At 43.7% G+C, this 21,594-nt stretch overlaps 1 protein-coding gene across 2 annotated transcripts; it reads left to right on the top strand.

Moving 5' to 3' along the window:
* Positions 1 to 9,570: 9,570 nt before the first annotated feature.
* Positions 9,571 to 20,777, top strand: LOC119020291 (fibrous sheath CABYR-binding protein-like). Of its 2 annotated transcripts, XM_037099545.1 has the most exons (11): positions 9,571 to 9,737; positions 11,982 to 12,392; positions 16,615 to 16,650; positions 17,597 to 17,641; positions 17,853 to 18,188; positions 18,581 to 18,613; positions 18,760 to 18,825; positions 19,017 to 19,124; positions 19,382 to 19,492; positions 19,613 to 19,815; positions 19,921 to 20,777. In XM_037099545.1, the coding sequence occupies exons 1-10, from the start codon at positions 9,693 to 9,695 to the stop codon at positions 19,775 to 19,777; spliced, it is 1,356 nt and encodes a 451-aa protein (XP_036955440.1). In that variant the 5' UTR covers positions 9,571 to 9,692; the 3' UTR covers positions 19,778 to 19,815; positions 19,921 to 20,777. The 2 variants fall into 2 exon arrangements, with proteins under 2 accessions (XP_036955440.1, XP_036955441.1); XM_037099546.1 differs by lacking the exon at positions 17,853 to 18,188 and having other exon boundaries at positions 9,580 to 9,737.
* Positions 20,778 to 21,594: the final 817 nt, after the last annotated feature.

The following is a 21,594-nucleotide window of genomic DNA, read 5'->3' as shown; positions in this document are numbered from 1 at the left end:
TCATTAGGGCTAGGTGAGTCCAGGTGTGAATGCGTGCCCCTCCAGAGAGTGAACTCAGGGCATCATCGTGACTCGGTGACATACAACGCTGTAGGCCACCTCATCTGTTCAGTGATGGTTGTTCCAGTTCGACAACTCTTTCAAACCATCTGGTCTCTGTGTGTACATTGTTGTCCTAGAAGGAATGTCCTGTCTCCTTTAGATATAAGTGGACAGCAGAGTCTTGACCTGAGGAGTTGCCATTCGCTTACAGAGGGATTGTTTTGTTTGTCAAATGTAGAAATCAGTGCTGTCCTGGCTGCACTGGACAGCTTAAACTAAATGACTGTCCGTATGCCTGGGTGTTTTATCCTTTGGGTGGACAAGCTAGCTGAAACATGTCCGGTTGCCTATAGGATAAAGTGCTTACCACGACCTGGATGAATTAGAATCGTGTCAACATGGAAACAGAAGCGCTGCGTTTATTAAGTGTAGTTTGTGGAGAATCATAGATCAGATACTACTTGTTGTTGCACTCAAAGACAATCATGTCACTGAAACTGCGGGGACATCTTTTATCTCTTTATCTCATTCCATGCCGTTTCAAATGATTCACTTCCCATGCTCTCATCTGTCATGACTTCCTTCTTTCTGTTTCCACGTGTGCTGCATTGGCTTCGAGAAAGCCAGAGTAGGTTGCAGAGCGGCAACAATCGCCGACGTTGTGGAGACAGGCTGACATACAGCCACACATGGCCAGAGTAACATGTGTCGCAAACATGTGTCCCAGGCATTTACACATGATCTGTAATCGTAGATATGCGATGGGGGCTTCAACGTGTCCCTCCTCTCTGTTTTAAGGCAACTGGATGGGGTGTCGTCTGCCAGCCTCCATAAGGGGGAAAATCATCTCCTCATATACATGTCTTTACTGTGCCATGCTATCACTTACACAGCACAGGGGTGTATGTCTTCAGTCCCATAATATCTTTCTTCCTGTGCTAATTTGAGAGCATTCACAACTTCCTGTCACTGAGAACACATCACAAACATGTCAGTCCAGGGGAGACAATATGACGTTATTGGCAGCTTCGACAGCAGAATCTGAAAGCTAGAATAGTCTGTAATAGTGAAATGTTGTTTTAATAGTGCAAATTAAACACTAGAGGGCAGCGTGAGTGTGTGTAGACAGATGCACATGCTAAGTGTCTGTACAGCATTTAAATCACCTCTTAAAAATAACTTTTATGAACTTGCTTTTCATCTTTCCATCTTTTATTTCTTTTACTGCTCTTAGTCTATCAATCTGTTTTAATTCCTCCCCTGCGATGTCTTTTTTTCTTACCGTCCTTTACTGCTTTCATTTGTTACTTTTAATCTATATATTCTCCTTTATTCCTTTTATTATTGGTTCTTAATTCATTTGATGTGATGTCGTCTTCTTGTCATCCTTTATTGATTTTCTTCTTTGAATTATTTCTTTTTATTGCATTACATTTTCTGTTCTGTCTTCTTGTTTTAACTCACCTCAGACGAGGCTCCTTTATTCTGTAATGCTGTCATCCAGAGTTTGCTGCTTTTGCTTGGTTGTCAAAGCACTTTGTAAACTCTGTGTTTAAAGGTGCAATATAGATAAAGTTTACCATTTCTTTTATTATTTCCAAAAACACACCATCAATACCTAACCGGGCACTGTAAAACACTATGTCCACTATGCATACATATTCATGGCAGTGGTGATCTTGACCTCCGCTATGTAATTGTTTATATGTTGCTACTGTGAGCCATTTAGCAGCTTAGTGATTTTGGCCCATGCACACAGGCGAAGCAGCCCTTGTACGGTGATTTGACTCTGTACCAAAGAAGTATTGACTCTGGAAGTGTGCCCGAGATTATCGAGGAAAATGTGATTCAGAACGTTGACAGTGCAAGTGAATAATACAAGCTTGATTGGGTGGAGGAGAGACGTTGCAGTCCTGCATCGTTTTGTCATGTGGCTATCATCTGGATTTCCTATTCCTATACATGTCCTCACCTTTTCTTTCTCATTAGGCTTCCATTCAATCACACCAAAGCTAGCGGGTAATGTATTGCCATTTCACAGTCAGACAGGCTTAATTCATCATTGATGTATCAAAACCAAAAAATAAAAAATCTGTTTTACTGTCTCATTTACTGGCATTTTCTCCTTACATGCTTTGAATGTTTTGATATTTCTAAGTCGGCTCTTGTCTTTAAAACTGCGCATCTGTGTTTTAAAATCGCCGAGAAGTATTTATCTGAAGCAGGATGAATGCGTGAAGGGCTTGAGTGTTTCTGCTCAGCACCTCTCATACCACTAAATATTCCAACCGAAAACCTCTGAAAAACAAAAACTCCTTCCTCGTTTACTGTATGTACATAGTGTACCATGTGCCCTGTCTCACATTTGTACCCACCCCCCCTCTTCTTTTCGTCCACTCCCTCTCACCATGTTTCACTCTCTCTCTCTCTCTCTCTCTCTCTCTCTCTCTCTCTCTCTCTCTTTCAGACCCATGGTAACACACTTTATGGCTTTTTCTCTCCTCATACCCATCCCCCCATCCCACCACGTTCCTCATGCCTGGCTCCCTCCATGTTCTCCATGTGTGTATACAGTATTGTGCATTCAACCAGCCTTACGCGTCTGCTTTTCCGTGCATATATGTCGACTTTTGTCATGATGATTGTCAGAATGTATTTTGAGCCATACCCTGTAACACATGCTGACCCTCGCTGTTTTCAGAGGGATTGTTTTTTTCCTTTTCCACACACACACCCGTGTTCAGGTAAAACTGTTTGTTCTGATAAAATGATTGCAAATCCTGAAAATTGTTCTTGTCATATGGTGCACGCTCACACAGGATGTTCACAGTTACAGCCACGGTGTTTTTTTTCTTAAAACTGCCCTCAAGTATTTCCATAAAAGTTATTTTGTATTTGCTTAATCCAACAGCTGGTTACTGAAATCTGCTGCACTTTCACATCAACATTGAGATGAACGCGCAAACCCTAATTCAAGAAGCATGCATGAACAATTACAACAGAGGGAAATGTAAATGATCTGATCATAATTTGCACTTTGCTCTGTCGTAGAGCTTGATTTGATTTGGTCAGACTGATCTGGACTACAGTTCAAAACATTGTTCTGTTGGTTTGAATAATGCATGGTCGCTGATGACCTACATGTGGGCACTTTAAGCACTGGTTTAAGAGGTCAGTCTGCCCACTTAACTACAAAGAAATCTGTTCATTAGTGTCTTTTTCAGAAACCCTGCCGACAGACAGACGAACAAACTGATCGTTCTGGAAACAAACAAAGGGAGAACAGTGAGGCTCAACTGGAGTTAAATTAGTATCCGGTTTTCAATGAGAAAGGAAAGCAGATTGTTTCAGTTTCCTGGCGAATTCGAGTTTGAATGCTGCTGGTCTGCAAGAGGCATGTGGGATCCTGGAATAGATTTAGATGGAGAAAACCCCCCCAGGGGGCTGTGCACAGAGGGAAGCACAGACGATATACAAAGGAATGGATGGACTTTATCGTCCGTGCACGGGAGCGTGTTGGTCAAAGGCAAAGAGATTCAGAGCAAGAAGAGGCGAAAGACAGGAGACTGCGTTTGTCTGTCTTTGTTTGTGTGTGTATGCCTGCTCTCTGTTAAATGATCGCCGAGCACAGTTACTTTTTCAAACGTGTTTTTTACCAGGATGACCCATGCCTCTCCTTACCTTCCTCCCATTCTCTATAGTCCCCCTTCCCTCCCCCACCGCCTTGTGATATGAATACACACTGGAGAGTCCCTGGCACTACACTGTCTGATGACACCCTCACTCACAGTGAGTCCCTGAACTGATGTTTTTGTACAGCCTTCGTTCCTACAGTGACTCTTCATTAACACATAGATGCTACCATACATTATGTTGAGTGGAGGGAGGTCATTGGCCTGATCAGGATTTTAGTGGCACCATCCACAGGCCGCAGGTTTTCTTGATCTTTCTGTCTTACTGTTCTCAATTTAACTGCTGTTGGTTTGTTAATCTTCTTCTTGTTGAGCCTGATCAGTATGGTAGGTGATGTTACGAGTTGACCAAGCTGGCTGTAAACTACTGTGGGCCGATTAGATGATTCAAGCAGGTAATGAACTGGGTGCCACACCAAGTTTTTCAATAGGCCATTAACCCAGAAACCCCAGCAGTTATACAGCCCGTTATCCTGCAAAAACGGTGCCAATTTCTACCAGAATATGAACTCCTGCAGTTGTAGCGACTGCCAGCCCTGCCCATGTGGCTGAATCTGCCCTTCATAAGCTCCCTTTTTGTCCGGACACAAAAAAACCTCCAGGAAGAGTGTTTATTTTCAGAACAATATGCCTTTGGAGCAATGGGCGTTTGGCCCGATTGGGACTTTTTTTCAGACTGTTGGGGTTTTGGAACCTGGAATGGGGGGCAGCGCTGATGTGCTGAACCATTCATGTGTTATCATGATGATAAAGTCCCCCCAAAGAATTTACCCTGATATCTGACGAACCCTAAACTGCAACTGAAATCCTTCTGAAAGCATCCTGCTGTGATGTGACATTTACCCTCATGTCTCTCAAAGAGTGGCACCTCTAAGATCATGTCTGTCTGTGTCCGTGGGTGGGCTGGCTGCTGTTGGTAGTATTCAGAAAGGTCAGGGGTCACAGGAGTTGGTATCTCTAGAGAGGATGGGGTCAGAGGTTTGAGTTCAAGGGGCATCATCTTTCATCAGAAATGTGTTGATCGCCGAGGGTTGTCACTGTCCCGAGAGAAATGGGGAGATGAAAAAAATTTACGACAAAATTAAGTAATAGTCTGCCCCACAAATCTTTGGAATATTGAAATTCTACACAAAGTGAAAGCTCGGAGAAGTGAGGTTCATACTCCCAAAGTACTTTCCAACTCAAGCATGCTTAGTGGATTGCAAATGTTATTTATTTAGCCTCACAGTGGTGCCTTGAGACAGTATGCAGTCCTCTCTGGTCTCATCCAAAAAAAACATTTCAGGAGTTTTTTGTTATAAAAAAAAAGTCCCAAAGCATTAGTGAGAAAGCCCCCCCAAATAAAGTAACCATCTACATCGCTGCTGAGTAAAAATCCCATAGGAGCCTCTTTTCCCCCGGTGTGAACTAAACAACTGTGGCCACAGTTTCTCGGGACAAAAAGAGGTATGAGGTAAATGAGGTATTCACGCAGTCTTTGTCTTTGTGTGTTTGCATCGCTTGGCCAGGGTCGGTAACTATAGAGGCTGACCTGGGGCGTTTGTTGACGAATAACATTCCAGTGTGTGTGTGTGTGTGTGTGTGTGTGTGTGTGTGTGTGTGTGTGTGTGTGTGATATCACCCAGTTCAGCGCAAGTTAACATCATGTGTCTATTTAAAGACGGTGATTCTTTGCCGGGCAGCTGATGTGTGTTTCGGCACAATATTAGCCTTCATGATGCCTCGGTACAACACAGAATCCCCCTCAATCTGCACCTTTAGTGTCCCACCTCAGGGCCGAGTAACAGTTTCAAGAACTACTGGTTCAGCTCTGTTGAAAACAAAAGCAGTGACATTGCATAAACCAGCATGTAAAGGGTTGTGTCCGTCTGCTGAGAGATGCTTTCATATGGAAATCACTTCTACTTCAAAATGATTTACAATGAACCGTGAGTGAAACAGGCTCAACAACAGCTATGTTGTATTTGAAACAGATCTACAAGCTTTCCCCAGCCCCATCAGCTACGATTTCATCATCTGAGTGATTCACGTCTGCGAGCATTCTTCACACTCACATGTGAACAGGCCACGCCGAGGAACGTTTCACACCGTCAGGCGACCTCTTTAACATGCTGCACCTCCAGCAAATGCCATTTGCTGCTCAAATACATTCTCCAGGATCTGACTGTTTGCAAGACATGCGATCAGGCTTGTATCTGCTAAATATTTGCATATTTGCAATGTAAACTGCAGGTCTATGGCAGCTGGGTGTGTCCTGTCTTTTTCTTTCTTTCTTCACTTTTTTTTTTTCATGCTGGGGGGTGAGGCGTGTTATCCATCTGCTATGTCTCCATCGCAGCCCTGAAGACAAGATCGAAACCTTGATAGGATTTAAGTAGCGCATGTTTAGGGCATGTTTCTAAACACAATCAAGCCGGTAATTTGACAGCAGCAACACCTTTCATTGTGCTCAGGGTTAAGATCACAGATGATGGTGAGGAGGTAGAACCCTGTCTTAAGCATTAACAAGTTAAAAGTGAAGCCCACCGCCCTATTTCTCCCTACTTTTGTTTGACCTGTCAGCACGATTAACCCTTCAGCAGTATGTGACCAGAAAAACCTGCTTTACTGACTGCGCTCAGCAGCAGCCACGTCAAACGCACACATGTGCACATGGTATAGACAGAATGATGAATAGATAAACCAAGTGTTGTAACTGATAACAGCACAGAAAACTGCTGCCAATTTAGTTGATTATTTTGACAAACTATTTGAGCTTTGGCTCAAATAGATTTTAACCTTTTTAAAAAACATTCTACAAAGTCGTAAATGCCTAGTGGTCAAACTAAAATCAAGATTGTTTTCCATCTTTTCTTAATGTTTGGCAACGGTAACGATGTTGGATTCTAACTCACAATGAATGTTTCATTAGATGATCTCCCTTCAGGATCAGAACAGCTTCTGCATCGACCCAATCAGTCAAATCATAAGGAAAGTAGCCATTCGATAAATTCCACATCGGTGAGCGATAGACGGGTCGGGTGGTGGAGGTGTGAAGCTGGATGCAATGTGATACAAAAATGTAACAGATAGTATGAATGCTTCTCTGACAGACTGATCACATCATGTTTTTTTAATAACAAGGCTGATGTGATGAGGATGGCAGATAACTGTCGTCCTCCTTGAATTTATTGTAAAAACTAATTCTTAAAATACTCTTTTGAGCCCAAGTTTGACTGTCCTCAGCAACGCTTCCTGTCTGACTGACACTGTTCTGCTGTGAACTGATCTACTCAGTCAAATGCAAAACTGTGTGATTAACTGTTGATCGCTTAACACGCAATGTAATCAACAAATCAATAGAGGAAGAAGTATAAAGCAAGTCTTATCAAAGACAGATAGCGAGGCGAGTATCACACCCCTCTCTCACACCTGTACCAATTTAAATATAACACAAGTTAATGAGATTAGTGTTTGACATCCCAAATGGACCAAATGTGATGGCTGGGACACAGACTGTAAATTAAAAAAACAGAGCAATTTGGTTGCTCTATCTTAAGCCTGCTCAAAACCAGACAGAGACATCGAAACAAACCTGACATCACTCGCACACACAAAAAAATGACTTCTATATTCATTCGTTTATAGATCAATATGAGTGTGGGTGACATGTCTGAGCAAAGATTAGGTTCATTTATATGAAAGCTTGTAGAGACGCATTGATGGTTGTTATTTGATTAATTATTTAGTTTATTTTATTGGGACAGAGCAGGTTAATGAACATCAGTGTAAGAATACCTGATGTAAACATGTTGGATTTAGTAAGAATACAAGTGTTTTAGCTAACAAACAGTGACATTACAACTACACACAGATGCACAATACTTAAATGAACAGTATAGATTATACAATATGTCCATTTAAAGTGATCACAGCACTGTTTTTTTTTTTCGTTAAACATGAACAAACGGTAAAAAGAGACAGAAAATGAAAGAGAGGCCCAAAGTCTAAAAGGCTTATTGCAGGTGCCCCTCATCTTAGGTTAGAATAATCTAATAAAAATACGATTTTGAATTGAAACATCTTTTCTAAAAAAACTAGTCATGATCCAAATGATACTTGAAGTCCATTACCTCCACCTGTCCAACAAGCTGAAGGTGTGCTTGTCCTTGTTGATTCTATCTTGAAAGAATGTAGTATGGTAGCATTCACAACGCTGGATGTTCTTTCAGTCAAATCCAACTAAAACAAAAGATGAAAAACAGAGAAAGAAAAGAAAACAAAAAACAACAATTTCAGTGTGTGTGCTGCATCCAGTCAAAAACAGGTCACAATTTCCCACTTAGCCAACACTTCAATTTAACATGCTGTAAAATCTAATGACTGTAATTCTCATTAGTGTGACAACTGTAAGCATGAGTGAATGTTATGTCGGTGTTAAGCTCAGTACAGACTGAACAAATATGCAGAGCTGTGTGTGAGTCGTGCCCTAAAAGAACCACTGTTGAGAGGGAAAACTCAACTATTTTTAAAAATCTATAATCGAACTGAAGAAGTCTTGGATGAGAGGTGAAACATCTTCAAGAAACTGCTGAAAGACGTCCAGTCGCCTATGATACAGCACTCAGAAGTTCCATGACTGAGAACCCCTCATCAACATAAAATCTATATTACATTTTATTCTAACACGTCAACTCTTGCACTGCGTCTTTCTTCATCTCGGATTCTCTTTTCCTCATGTCTCATTTCAGTCGTGTGATTTTTCTACTGTACATTTTGTACGAGCATCATTAGAGGGAGCCTGAGAGCACGAACGTCACGAATGAAAGCGACTGCTTTTGTAAGGAACTGAAACAAAGGAACTGTAAGGAACTCAAAGATGTGCCCGCTTGGCGACTCACTGGTTAAAGCCACCACAGTAACCCCGAAGGTCACAGTGACAGAAATGCCGTTGGCCCAGCTCCTTCAACAGCTGTATGTCCTGCAGAAGTTCACTCCAGCTACAGTGACTATAATGGAAAGATCACCGGTTCAACGTGTACGCCCTGGTGACATGTAGAAGTTATGTACGCATGTAATCCATCTGCACCATTGAGGGATAAATCAGGTTTCAGGCCCTCGGGCGAGACAGCCTGTATTGTGTAACGTCAGCTCAGTTTGTACTAATAACTGCACAGCCTGTAAGAAGTAGAAACATTTTTATTTTATGAGGGCTCCTTGCTTCTTTTACAAGATAAGGACACTGAATGACACAACCCTTGTTCTTTTGCTGTTATTATGCACGAGTATGGCTCTGCTCAAGGAGTTGGACACAATGGGCGCTCACAGCAGATGCGGTGCGGGGGGCGGTGGGTGTACACATGTGTGCATGTTTTCTTTCTCTTCATTCTCTGGTGGAGATGCACACAATGAACACTATTCTCTGGCTCCATGATTTGAATGAATTCAGAAGAGCTGACAGAGGCACGCGCTGTTTGGATCGTCTGGTTGTGTGCCTTTCCCTCCCATGAACAAGGCTTCTACATGAACGGTGGTGCTTTACGTTCTGCATGTGGCAGACTTAGCAGCAAGGAAGTATAGGGAGAAGGTGCAGCGTCGTTGCCATGTGCTCGAGTCAGAAAGTATTTCTAACTGATCCAGGAGAAAAAAAAGGGGGTGTGGCACCCTGAAAGAGCATGGGCCACTCAGTCTCTCCCTCTCTGCTGTGATGGAGTGGTTGCATAATGTATCCCATCATCCAACCAATAGGTACAGATACAATCATCTCACTGAGCCGTCGTGCACGTGCATGAGTGTTAGTTGGGGGGGCGGTTTCTGGCTCTCCACGCCCCCCATCCTTCATCCCTGTGCTCCCATAGGTCCGGTTCAAAGGTAACAGAGGGACCGGGGGCTCTATAAAGATCCAGACGGCCCACGCTGACACTGTGCTCGTTGCATTTCTTCGGTTCTGACTTGTTTATCCCACCAGCACACATCAAAATGCCCAGCAAGAGGAAGAAGAACAAGCGTCGCATGAGGAGGGTGGTAAGTGGTGGCAGGCGCTCTCTTTTATTTCCCGCTAGGTTTATTATTATTATTATTATTATTATTATTATTATTATTATTATTATTATTCTCAGCATCTTATCCGTAGTCTCTCGAACTTGATTTAGAATGTGACTATGGCAATGTTGACAAACGACTTTTGTTGTTATAAGTTATGATATTCTTTCCATTTCCCCCCTGCTAAATTTCAAAAACCTTAGATGCTGTTGCGTAAAAATACAAGTGCGTAGTGTTGATGATGAGTGCGCGCGTATGACCGAATTACCCTTTTATAGGAGCGCTTTAATCAAATATACAATCACAACAAAATGACATAAACCACAAGATTTTTTTACTCTTATTTGTACGTTAATTCTCCTCACTGAAATAATTTTTTTATATCACACACTGGCTTTGTTGTCTCCTTTCCTGCGACGCACTCATCTCCACGGTGCGCTCCGTGCGTAAATCCCACGCAAAAGATTAAAGTTGAGGCAAAAACACCTTAACCAAACGAATAGAACTCATTTCAATCACACGACAGTAAAGATGCACTTTCTGCACAAGGGGCAAAGAAAATCATTTGGCTTTGCTCCCGCGCTCCACGTGCGCTCTGTGTGAAATGGCGAAGCCCCGGTTCAGCCATACATATCTGTGCTTTATTATCATTAAACGTGGAAAAATGCCACGTTCACTATACTTACTGAATAGTAATTCTATACGTTGAAGCAGTGGCGTTGACCAGATGATTGGCATATTTGACTCCGGTCCCGCCCCTCTCCTCTCTTAGGTAACTGGGAGAAATTTAACTTCTGAACATTGAGTGCCCAAAGAGCAGGAGTGGGTGTGACAGAGATGGGGAGGGGTCTACAAAGACTGAGAAAGTAACACTGGAGATCCAGTGTGCTAGAGGGCAGAGGTTACTCCCCCACCAAACTCTTCTCTCAATCACTGTTTATTATGATAATTGATTCATGCTCTGTTATCTTATTTCATGTTAAAAATCACCTCTTGTTTCTTCACCATTAAAGGCTCAGTCCTCTGGCTCTGGGCAGACTTCTCAGTATGGAGTTTTTGGCTCAGCCCCCCCCCTCCTTAAGCCTGTCCGCCTGGCCGGTCCAGGACCCAACGCCACACAACTGTATTTGGTAGTGTGTGCACCAGAGGAATGTCTTGCCTTAGTTTTGCCAGATTGGAGTCTGCTCAATCTCTCTGATTCTCTCTCTGCCAGTGACACTTAGATAAAAAAAAAAAGGGCCCCCGAAATGACTTCCAGCTCTGCGTTATCACTGGTCCCCTCAGAGATATGAGAGCACAGGAAGGGAAGGAGCAGCTGCCAGACACTTAAAGGAGGTCGAGCTTATCTACGGCCACGCATGCCTTTGACTAAAAGTGTTTCTCTCCAATTGACAACTTAGGTTAATTTACCTTTTTTTATTTGACTCTGTGGTAGTGAGGTTTGTATTTCTAGACAGCCAGCTATCTGGAGGCAAAGGGAGGGGTTGTTTTGACGGTGGCTAGGTGGACAGGCACAGACACATGAACTTAGACACACATGCCACACTGGCTTACAGCATCAGCCTCGAATGCCTAACTGGCTGTCAGCCTAACAAAAGCATTTTCAGCCAGTGATTGTAACCTGATTATAACCTGATTATGATGTGATTAGGCCCACTGTCTGGCCCCCTGGCTGTCCAGCGGTGCTGCTGACTCGCACGGTTTCCATTCCCGCTTCACCAGACCTGTCAGGACTGCTCTGATTCAACTAATTAGCTCCCATTATCTAACTAGCTTTTCTGGGCCCACTCCCAGTTACCCAGCCCCTCCCGCGAGTGGTCTGCGCTCCCAAAACCTCCCATCAAAGCCCTAGGGGGGTTTTGTCCTGAGCTGAAAAACATGTTGGATCGGGCAGGGATGGCATGTCCGGTATTCCTGCAGACAGAAATGTGCAGGGGGGAAGCCCAGACTGACAACAACATCAGTTTCAGAACGCCATGAGGGCGTCAGTGGCATTTATACCCCTAAACCTCTTTTTTTAATTACATAGTAATAGTGTTTTATTTCAATAATAATATCATATCAATATCTCACCAGGCTCCAACAGTTTACTCTACATAAATAAAAATGAGCTAATATGATTTACTGCGACAGAATGAGCCATTAGCCGTAAGATTAATGCATGCAAAGAAACTTAAACTGTCATAACACTAACCCAGTCTATTTTGTGCATTTTCCTTTCAACAGCAGGCGCAGAGGAGGGCGCTTGAAGAGCAGCATGCAGCCAACCCACCAGTCAAAGCAAGCCCTGGGATCGCAGCGAGTGCGCCTCCTGCAGCAACCGCAAAGAAAGGAGCACCAGTTCCAGTGAAGATCCCAGAGGCCGTTCCCATCGCTGTCCCCATCGTGGAGGCCCCCGTTGTGGAGACGCTAGAAGTAGAACTCAAACCAGTTGTTCAAGAACCCGTCGCAGAGCCCGTCCCAGTCGAGGTAGAGACACCAGAGCCCGAGGCTGTGGTGTTGGAACAGACTCCAGCAGAAGTCGAGGTTGAAGTCGCGGCACCGGTCACTGAAGAAGCGCCGGTCGTTGAGGCTCCACCAGCTGAGATTGTAGAGGAGGCCGAACCTATCATTCCCGAAACAGAACCAGAAACTGAGGTAAGATTGCTTAAGAGCATCATCACTAACAGGTTTCTTCTAGGCCAACCTTCTAAACCAACATACCAGTCTAAGGTTCCTCTGTAGGTCTGGTGTGATGGCTCCTCAAAGGCTGTTCACTTTGAGTGTAGATTTTAAACTGGGTCATATTGTTGATCAAAACTGAAGCAACTAGATCTTAGGAATGTGTTGTTTGATTCTTTGGTGAATCAACTAAGACAGCTCACCAAGATGGTTCCTTCTTGCTGCCATCAGATGCACATGGTTCACCATGTTCCTTCATTAAAACTGCATGCAGTTGCTAGGGAAGGGTATTTATTTACCAGGTTAGATGCTGGTTAGATGTAATTTTCCTAACTAAGAAACACTCTTTAGTAGGCTCCATTTATGCATATGGTTACAGGCTGTTTCTGTATATAGTATGTACACGTTGGTTTTGGTTTTTTGGACGACCAGATTAGATTCTGTTTGGTCAAATGGTATGTGCTGTGTGTCTGGGTCCTTATGGGAGAAGGGAGGCAGGTTTGGTGGGGGGTGGGCGACTGAGGGAACAACGTGTTCCATTTAGCAACGAGGTGCAGAGTGGGAGAGATTGTTGGCTCCATCTGCGGGAGATGTCACTATTACAGCATCCCTTACTGTCTGTGTTAATGAATTTGTTTTCTTTGGAATTTAATGTTTTTATTGGTGAGAAAAACAGGGAGTTTGCCCTCTCAAGGTAGTCATCATCTTGTTTTCATTTTATCATTGTGCTCAAGGAGTAGATCCCCCAAATGTAAAATGCTATTTTGGATTATACACCTTTTCTTGGTTTTGAGTTTTAAAGTCAATTAAGTTCACGAATGGGGTGAAAAAGCTTCCTGTAACTTTTATTGCATTTTGCCTGAAAAAAGCTGTTAACCAAAGAAAAATCCAGAAAAGTCACTAAATACTAATTGCACCACCTTCCAAATCTATCCATTTTCCTTTGGTACACAGATCATCTCTGCTGTCATGAAGCAAACGTGCCCATTTGGGAACAGAACGTTCTGTTTCAGCTGGTAGACTGCAGGCTATGTGCAAGCGAACGCACAAAGCCGCACACAGCACATGCATGTACATCTGTGTGCCTTGACTCACCGCTCTTGCAGACAGACTGACACACACACACACACACACACACTAGATTTACCGTCTTTGCCTTGCGACACGTCCACATTTGATGCACATGTATGTGCTCACATGTATGTTGGCGTGCGTGTGATTGTGTGAAGGTTCCCTGTTGATGGTCAGAGGCGAGTAATCCTCGGTCCATCACGTCCAGGTCCCCCCCCCCAACCCCACGTGTCCCCACCTTCATCCCTCCCTCCCACCAACCGACCGACTTCGTTTTTCCTTCCCCTCTCGCCTTGCTTCTTCTCCGCTCCTTCTCACTCACAGACGGGCCAGATTCAGCTCAGACGCGCACAGACACTCTGAAATTTAGTCATTCCTGGACATCACTGCACACACATACAGCAGGAGGTTAAATAAATGGTGCAAGTAACATTTTACTTGCTTTGTTTTATGAACTTTTCCCAGATTTGACTTTGCTCATAGACAACTCGAGGCCACAGTCCTGCAAGACAGTGTTGGCTTTGTCGTTCGGTCAGTTGGTCTATAGGTGATAGGGCAGGTAGAGAAATGGGGCTCATATTCAGCTGGCTCTGGGACCAAAGAGAGGTGGCCCCGCCGCTTCTGGGTGTCACCACGGAGACTCAGGTGAGTGCGAACCCACCATCCAATCCACCCGGACCTGCTGAGTGTGTTTTTTTTTTCTGTGGCCGGAGGCAACAGTGGGTGTGGCTTCTGCCGTGGCTGAACATTTTGTACCAGCCTGCTCCCTCGGTGCTCCTGCAGGCCTCCACTCCTCCCCCATTCAGTCCGTCACCCCTCTTTTCCCTTGTAAATTCACTCTCCCTCATCACCCCTCCTTTCCCTCCCACCAGTTGTTCCTCTCCTTCGCCCTCCCTCCTGCGCCTCTCCCTCCTTCTCTCCTCTCCTCTTGTCTTATGGCGACCTATAGGCTCTCCTCAGCACGTGCACTTGTTCATGCATGTGTCCCCCTTTTTATCACAGGAGGAGAAGGTGGAATATGGAGTTTGGGGGAGGGGGGGCTGCATCTGCCTGTAGAAGTGTGTGTGTGTGTGTGTGTAGTTGTGTAGTTTAGCCTTTGGTATTTGATGCTCTGAGAAGGAGCTTACAGGCAGCTGCCACAACCTTTTTAAAGGATGTGACGGAGTTTCTAGCTGAGTGATGACTCGAAGGTGCGTTCACTGTCAGTTTGTTGACGATGAAAATGTAATTTCAGCATGCTTACAAATGATCAGTAAGCACATTTGCTGTTGTCACATTTGACCCGAGAGAGAAAATAGGGGGTGACAAAGAGGTGTAGGTTGACCCCTCTAGCATTTTTTTGGACTAGGTTGGTAAAATGATCACCTCATGGCGAAGCACGTGAGAGCACCCAGCCCCCCCCCCCCAAACACTCCACGCACATGTATGTGCACATGCAGTCGCTTCCCCTCCCTCCCACTTTTGCAAGCAACTTTTATGGGTTTGCATTCGGGGGCACTGTAGGGCTTTGTTAGGCTGAGCCATACATTTTTTTTTTGCTCCCTTTCCAGTTTTAAATGTTTCCTTTGCATCTGTGACAACTCTGCTTTAATACTTTTCATCAAATGATTTAACAAAGCCTTTGTTAAGAAAAAAAAAATCTTTATTTCTTAGTTGTCTTGGTTGGAAGAAAGGAATGATTAGATTGCAGGTACATTATGTCCTCTATGGGTTAAAAAGTGACCGATCCTAGAGCCGCTCTGATTTGAGTGGAATGTGCTTTTTCGTCGGACTTGTAGCGAAAGATCTGTGCACAGATCAGTTTGGTACACAGTGTTCTGGTGCTGAGACAGAGTGAAGGGGGTGTGTATACTTTATGTACATTTAAGTGCACACGTGTCGGTGTGGGCTTTCCTGTTAAGCAAAGTTAGTCAAACTCCCCCCCCCCCCCCCCCCCCGGATACTATACTGTCCCCCCACGGCTATATAACCGGAGTATATATTTACCCTTCTCCGCCATACGTGCATTTCTGCCCACTTGGCTTTTGTTCAGAGGCTGTTAAGATCCAGGAGGAACCGGATTCCTCACCACCCATTAGAGCAACACACAGAGAAGGAGGCGGAGCTGGTCCAGAGGCTTTGAGCTTTGCAATCAGCATTTAGACCCTTTTTTGACCCTGTTTTCTGACTACTGTACCGTACAAACGGAATTTGGGGATTTAGGTGAATGAACGACTAGCAGTAGCAGCCTGCATGTGCCAGACTTGTCCTACATTGAAGACAGCCTGGTACAAGTATAAATAATTTACTGTCCGACTTTGAGGTTTTGCAATATTTATGTGCTGCTCCATGTGATTGCCAGTATGGCTCAATTCACTTGGACGGATGCGCCACGGATGCCGCCGCCAGTGGCCATTTAGGCTACTGCCAGTAAATCAGTGGCGGGGAAGATATTCATAATGAGTGATGCTGACGCTATCGAGAATGAAATAGTGATACAAAGATGTCATAAAAGACGTTGGAGTTTGTGTGGGTTTTTAGAGTCAGGACCTTGTGACAAAGGTGGTTTAATGAGGTGAATAATTGCATTTTCTGAATCAGACCTTGTCTTGTAGAAAAAGGGGGAGAGAAGTGGGTGTACCGGCCTCCAGTCATGCAATTGGTTGTCAAATTCCTGTAGGATGTATAATTTTCCTCCCCCTCCTCCCGAGCTACAGCTACGCTCACACTCAAAGCGCACAAGAAGAGTGTGCGCACTATCCGATTTGTGAACTTTTTTGGATGCGGTGAACCAGCTCAGACGCTCACTGGCTTTTCCCTGTTAAATGCCTCGGGGCTGTCACAGCTACAGCTTGGCTGATCATCTGTTGAGAGGAAGATCAGTTTGCTGAGGGCACATTTTTGGACCGGTATGTTTGTGCCGCTCCCAAAGTGCAACCTCTCAAAAGAATAACACAGGATGAGAGCATCAGCGGAGCAAGAGGCGAATGTTTTTAATGGCCCATAAATGCTTGTTAATGTATTCCTGGGTTTTTTAATAACATGTGCTCTCTGCCCGCCTGGCTCTATTTTATTAGAGTTCGTACACGCTGATCTTCGTGATTGTTTTGCAGACTCATCAATAAACCCCCTCTTTTTCTCTCCGTAGGTCATACCCCCAGCTGAGGCTCTTGCTGAGATTGAGGTAACCAACTTCGCTTTCATTTTTACACACACACACACACACACACACACACAAACTTGAACCCCTTCTCTGGGCCCCTAACCTTCACTTGCCCAGGCAGCATATCTTCATGGTATAAGCCAGAGGCAGACTACACAGGTGTGAACGGGTATGAGAATAACTCACCGTGACACATTTCAAGTGAAACTCGCTTTGATTTTTGAGCAGCCTATCACAGAGACATGTTTACATGTCTTGTCAGCAGAAGCTTGCAGGGCTTTGTCGTAGCTGGCTTGAGCTGTCAGAGGAAATTAATTCAAACGCGACTCACTCCGCCATCACAGAAACCTGTGTTACAGTTTCCCAAGTTTTCGTCTGAGTTTTCGTCTGATTGATTAGCTGCCATTCAGGCCGGCCATGCAGCCCTTAAGTAAAGCTCAGAATAGCATATTCATTGAGTGCGAAACTCTGCATGTAAGGAAACACATTTCAGTCTCAGTGGTGATTTTTGCAAATAGGTCTCACCAGAGCAGCTGTGCATTTCATGAAAACACAGTAACTCACAGTTTCCACCCATGTTTTATAAGTTTATAGCAGCAGTAAATGAACAAAAGACAAACCTTTCCAGTCGAAAAGTTTGTGTGACATAAGCTTCACACCTTATAAACAACCACACTTCGCCTCAGGTCTTTTTCTCTTGTGCAGCACGGTACTCCTCACCTACTGGAAAAAAAAAAAAAAAAAAACTCCATGAAACACAAATGTCAGGTTCAGGCGGTTCATGGATTCTTAAGGGCGAAAACATTTTTGACCAACTTTATCAGATCAAATCACGTAAAGGATCTCATTGATGTTTATTACTGTCCAGATGAAGAATGAAAGCAACTTAAAATTGCAGTTAACAATGACAATCGGTCGATCAGTTCATTCATTTGCTTACGTGAGTCTTTTACGTCTCATCCTCCAGATTCAGTCAGAGGAGACAGCAGTCACATCCACAGAGACAGAACAGGTAAGACTCTTCCCAGTGACAGCGTGGTTTGACTTTATAGTCGTAACATCAGTATAATTTCATCTACATTTGACATTAGTCTGAATCATACACTCGGCCAGGAAGAAAAACCTGGTTGATTCACTCAGTGGATGTTTCGTTGTTCACATCGTACCTTTGTTGCATGCTGCATGGTTTGTTAATGTGTGCTGTGCTGATTTTGCATGTACAGACACAAAATGTCTGTGAGCCAGAGACTGAAGTGGAGGCTGAGGCCTTGGCAGAGGAAGACACAGTCATCGAGGCTGAGGCGGAAGTCGCCATTACAGAAGAACCAGAGGTAGAGGCAGAGGCGCCTGAAACAGAAGCCGCCGCAGAAGTTGCTGCAGAGGAGACGGTTATCGAAACAGTGGTGGAGTCTGTGGAGCAGGCTGTCACAGAGGCACCTGAGGCGGAACAGGTGACTGAAGTCATCCCTGCTGCTCCTGAAGAGGATGACGCTGAAGTCGAAGTGCTGTCTGAAGAAGAAGCACCTGAAGTTCCCGCTGAGCCAGTTACAATGACAGAGGTGCAACATTGATACAAAACTTTCCTCTTCTCTCTGCAACACTCTTTTTTTTCCATCTTCCTCCGAGGACACAAAATGATACAGAAGTGCATTACTGACTTTTGTCGTTTCGACATTTTATTTGTGATCGTCTCTTGCCTGTTGTGTGCAGCATGTGGTGTGGAGTAGTTGTTATTGTTGTAGTCTATCATTCATTTATCATTCAGGAGTGTCTCTGCAAATGTTTGTCTCAATCTTAAACAAAGGAGAACTTTTTTTTGTCTTCTTAATAGCTCACAGCTCAAAAGAGTGATTTTAATTTCTTTGGTTAGGCTATCGGGCAAAAAGTAGAGCTTCCTCAATTTACATGCTAACAACTCACCGTATCCTGCTCTTTGTTTTGTGTACTCCAGGATGCTCCTGTCCAATCCATGGAAATCCCAGAGGTATGTACTCCATATGGTCGCTTGGGCACATTCTAAGGATTCGCTTTGGATGAATAGGTTTATCTTTGGTATAAACAGTGCAACTACTGAAACAGAAAGCGTACATCTGCATGTGTTGACGTGGCACTATCTGTTGTCTCGACCAGCTGCCAGTCACCATCCCCGAGGCTGCGGTCGAAGTGGCTGAAGCCCCCGTATCCGCAGTGGAAGAGGTAAATCCTATTTGTTGTGTGACAGTTTTAGATTCTAGGCGAGTGTATAGGTCATACTATTAATAAATTGAACTAATTTTCTCCTGGGATGCTCGCTAATTAGTCCCCCATATTCACTCATCCTATGTGTTGTGTGTGCTGCTATGTCGCAGAATCTTAAGATGTCCTCCTTCTTTGTCTCTTCTCTCCAGGCCCCTGCCACACAGGCAACCGCTGACAGTCTGGTCGACGACTTCGTCGTCACAGAATCAGCCTCAGCCGTGGAGGTCGCCATCGCTGAGTCTGCTGCTGTCGAGCCGGTGAGAATGAATCATACATGCAGTCTCCCATTTGCTACGGTTGATAAGCAACATCTTTAAAAGCCTGAGGAAATTGGCATATTACTAACATCCTGCCTCAGAAAAGTTGCAGCAAACTTGAGCAGTGTCTGCAAAACACTATCATTCAAAAGACAATGTAAAACACTGGGCACTCTCTTAATATTTGTATGTGCCATGTTTATTGCACACAGTCTTTTCTTATAAATTCTCACACTCTCTCTTCTTGCTATATTTAGGAAATTGTGGAAGTGACTGACACCCTCGTAATCCAGTCAGAATGTTTGGACGTGACACCTGCTGAGCCTGAGCCCGCTCCTGTTCCTGCCCCTGCAGAGGAAATGATCATCGTGAGTTACAGGCTTTCAGCATTTCAACATAAACATAAACATTATATTATTGCTCGACTCTTTCTTTTCTGTATGAGTTATCCAGCCTAACCTCCCCTCTCTTTTCCTTTTCCTCTCCAGGACGCCGCTGCTGAGCAGACATGTCTTGATAAACTGTCAGAAGAGCCTAAGCCAGAAATCTGTGACATGTCGTGTCAGATGCAGCTCGCCGTGGAGTCCGTGGAGACGTCGGTAGAGGCGACGCTGAATGGGCACATTGTTCCAGAGGTTTCCATCGAGGGCTAGATACACGTCTAACAGCTTGGAAGACCTTTTTTGTCTTTGTAAGTTTCTCACAAGATTGAATCAGCCCTTTATCACGTAGATCTGACCTCAGTTCTTCCAGCAGCCACTAACCAGGCCCCTGCCTTCTTCATATTCTCTTTCAGATTCCCCTTTGGTCAATTGGCGGACTCAAAGCTTTAAAGGGAGTCAACCAGTCGCCGTTTTTTTTATTTTTCAGGGCTTACGACAGAACCGCCAGGAAATTGAAGGGACATCCACACTCTGAAGTGCCTTTCCTGCCCTTGTTCCTGTCAAAAACTCCAAACCAGATGTCAACATGCCAAAAACGGCTGCATTCAAGGCAGCACGACAGACTGTTTGTCATAAGTGTGCAGAAATGGAAACTTTGCGGCTCCTTTTTCTGTATTTCTCCCCGAAAAGCATGTTCAGTGAATTTGGAGGCAGAGGTGCTCAAGAGATGGAGATGAAGCGAGGTCGACGGCAGTGCCTGATGATTCTCTGTATGTTTCTATCTCTCCAGAACGTCTGCTTCCACGCTGCATACACTCAATGCATGTGAATACTGTAGCATCAGTGCATGTTGCTATAGTTTGCACTTGAGCCTATTTCATATGGGTGGGAGGGACAACTTGTTCTGTTGTTTTATCTGTCTCACATTTCAAAACCACAGATTTAGCCCTTTTCACTCTCAAGGAGACACGTGTATAAACTTTCCCCCCCTTTGCCTTAATTTCTGTCCCCTTCTCTGTTCTTCTCTCTGCCTCAATGGAGCCCGGACAGAGTATAAGGGGACGACTGAAAGGTCATTTTCCGTTTCCTTCTTTTTTTTTTCTCACTTTCTCCTTTTTTAATTCATTTTGTATAGACTGTATGATGTGCTACAGTTTTGTGTTCAAAGTTGGTGCTCTGGAAGGGGACATGTAATGTGATCTGGTTGTGTGGATCACTGTTTGGCTGATCGATCCACCTTTGAAATAAAGCTGTAACTCATCGTGATAAACGAGGACTTGTCTTTCTTTGGACCCTTTCACCCATAAAATACACTGACAGGAGGAGAGATACTGTATTCTTACAGCTAATCTTCCAGGTCAGGTTTGTACTGGCAATGACTTAACATTTTGACAGCCTTAAGAGATGAAACATCTTTATTAATAAAAGACTTTACTGTGAGGTTTGTCGCACAATTGCAACATTGTCCCTGACTCTAAGGAAATTAGTCAGATTAATTCTGATAATTAGTTAGATAATTGATTACTGCAGCTGAAGTAAGAAAATAAAATGGCTTTTTAAATTTCAGATTTAGTCTGACAGTTACACTGTTTACAATAACATTACAAATTCTTAACCCAAAACTAATTTATAAATAAAGCAGTTAACACAAAACTTAACCCAGTTTGTCTTTTAGGTCAGATATACTTTTATTTTGAAATTTTTACTCAATAAAAAGAGACATGGGTATAGAATTGGACTTGTTACTGAATTACCCATTGCATTTTTTACAGAGTAAACTAAATGCAGAAAATGCTGATTTGGATGAAACTGTCTGTCAGGTCAGATATACTTTTATTTTGAAATTTCTTATCATTAAAAAAAGGTACACAAATAATTTACTCACATTGATTTTAAAAAAAAATGTAATTTTTTTTAAAGCACTGTTAATTCTCTTCAGATTAAGCTGTTGGTATCATCCACCTGACTTGGTTATGTTACAAATAATCCTTTTTTTGTTGTTGTTTTTAAGGGTTAGGGTCCTTAATCATCTAAATAATTCACACTTTCTGGTCACAAAAAATCACACCTTTCCTGGGATGAGATTC

The sequence above is a fragment of the Acanthopagrus latus genome, chromosome 5 (assembly GCF_904848185.1).
Source record: "Acanthopagrus latus isolate v.2019 chromosome 5, fAcaLat1.1, whole genome shotgun sequence".
Taxonomy (NCBI): domain Eukaryota; kingdom Metazoa; phylum Chordata; class Actinopteri; order Spariformes; family Sparidae; genus Acanthopagrus; species Acanthopagrus latus.
The sequence above is the reverse complement of the archived record's forward strand: the minus strand, read 5'-3'. Positions and strand labels throughout refer to the sequence as shown.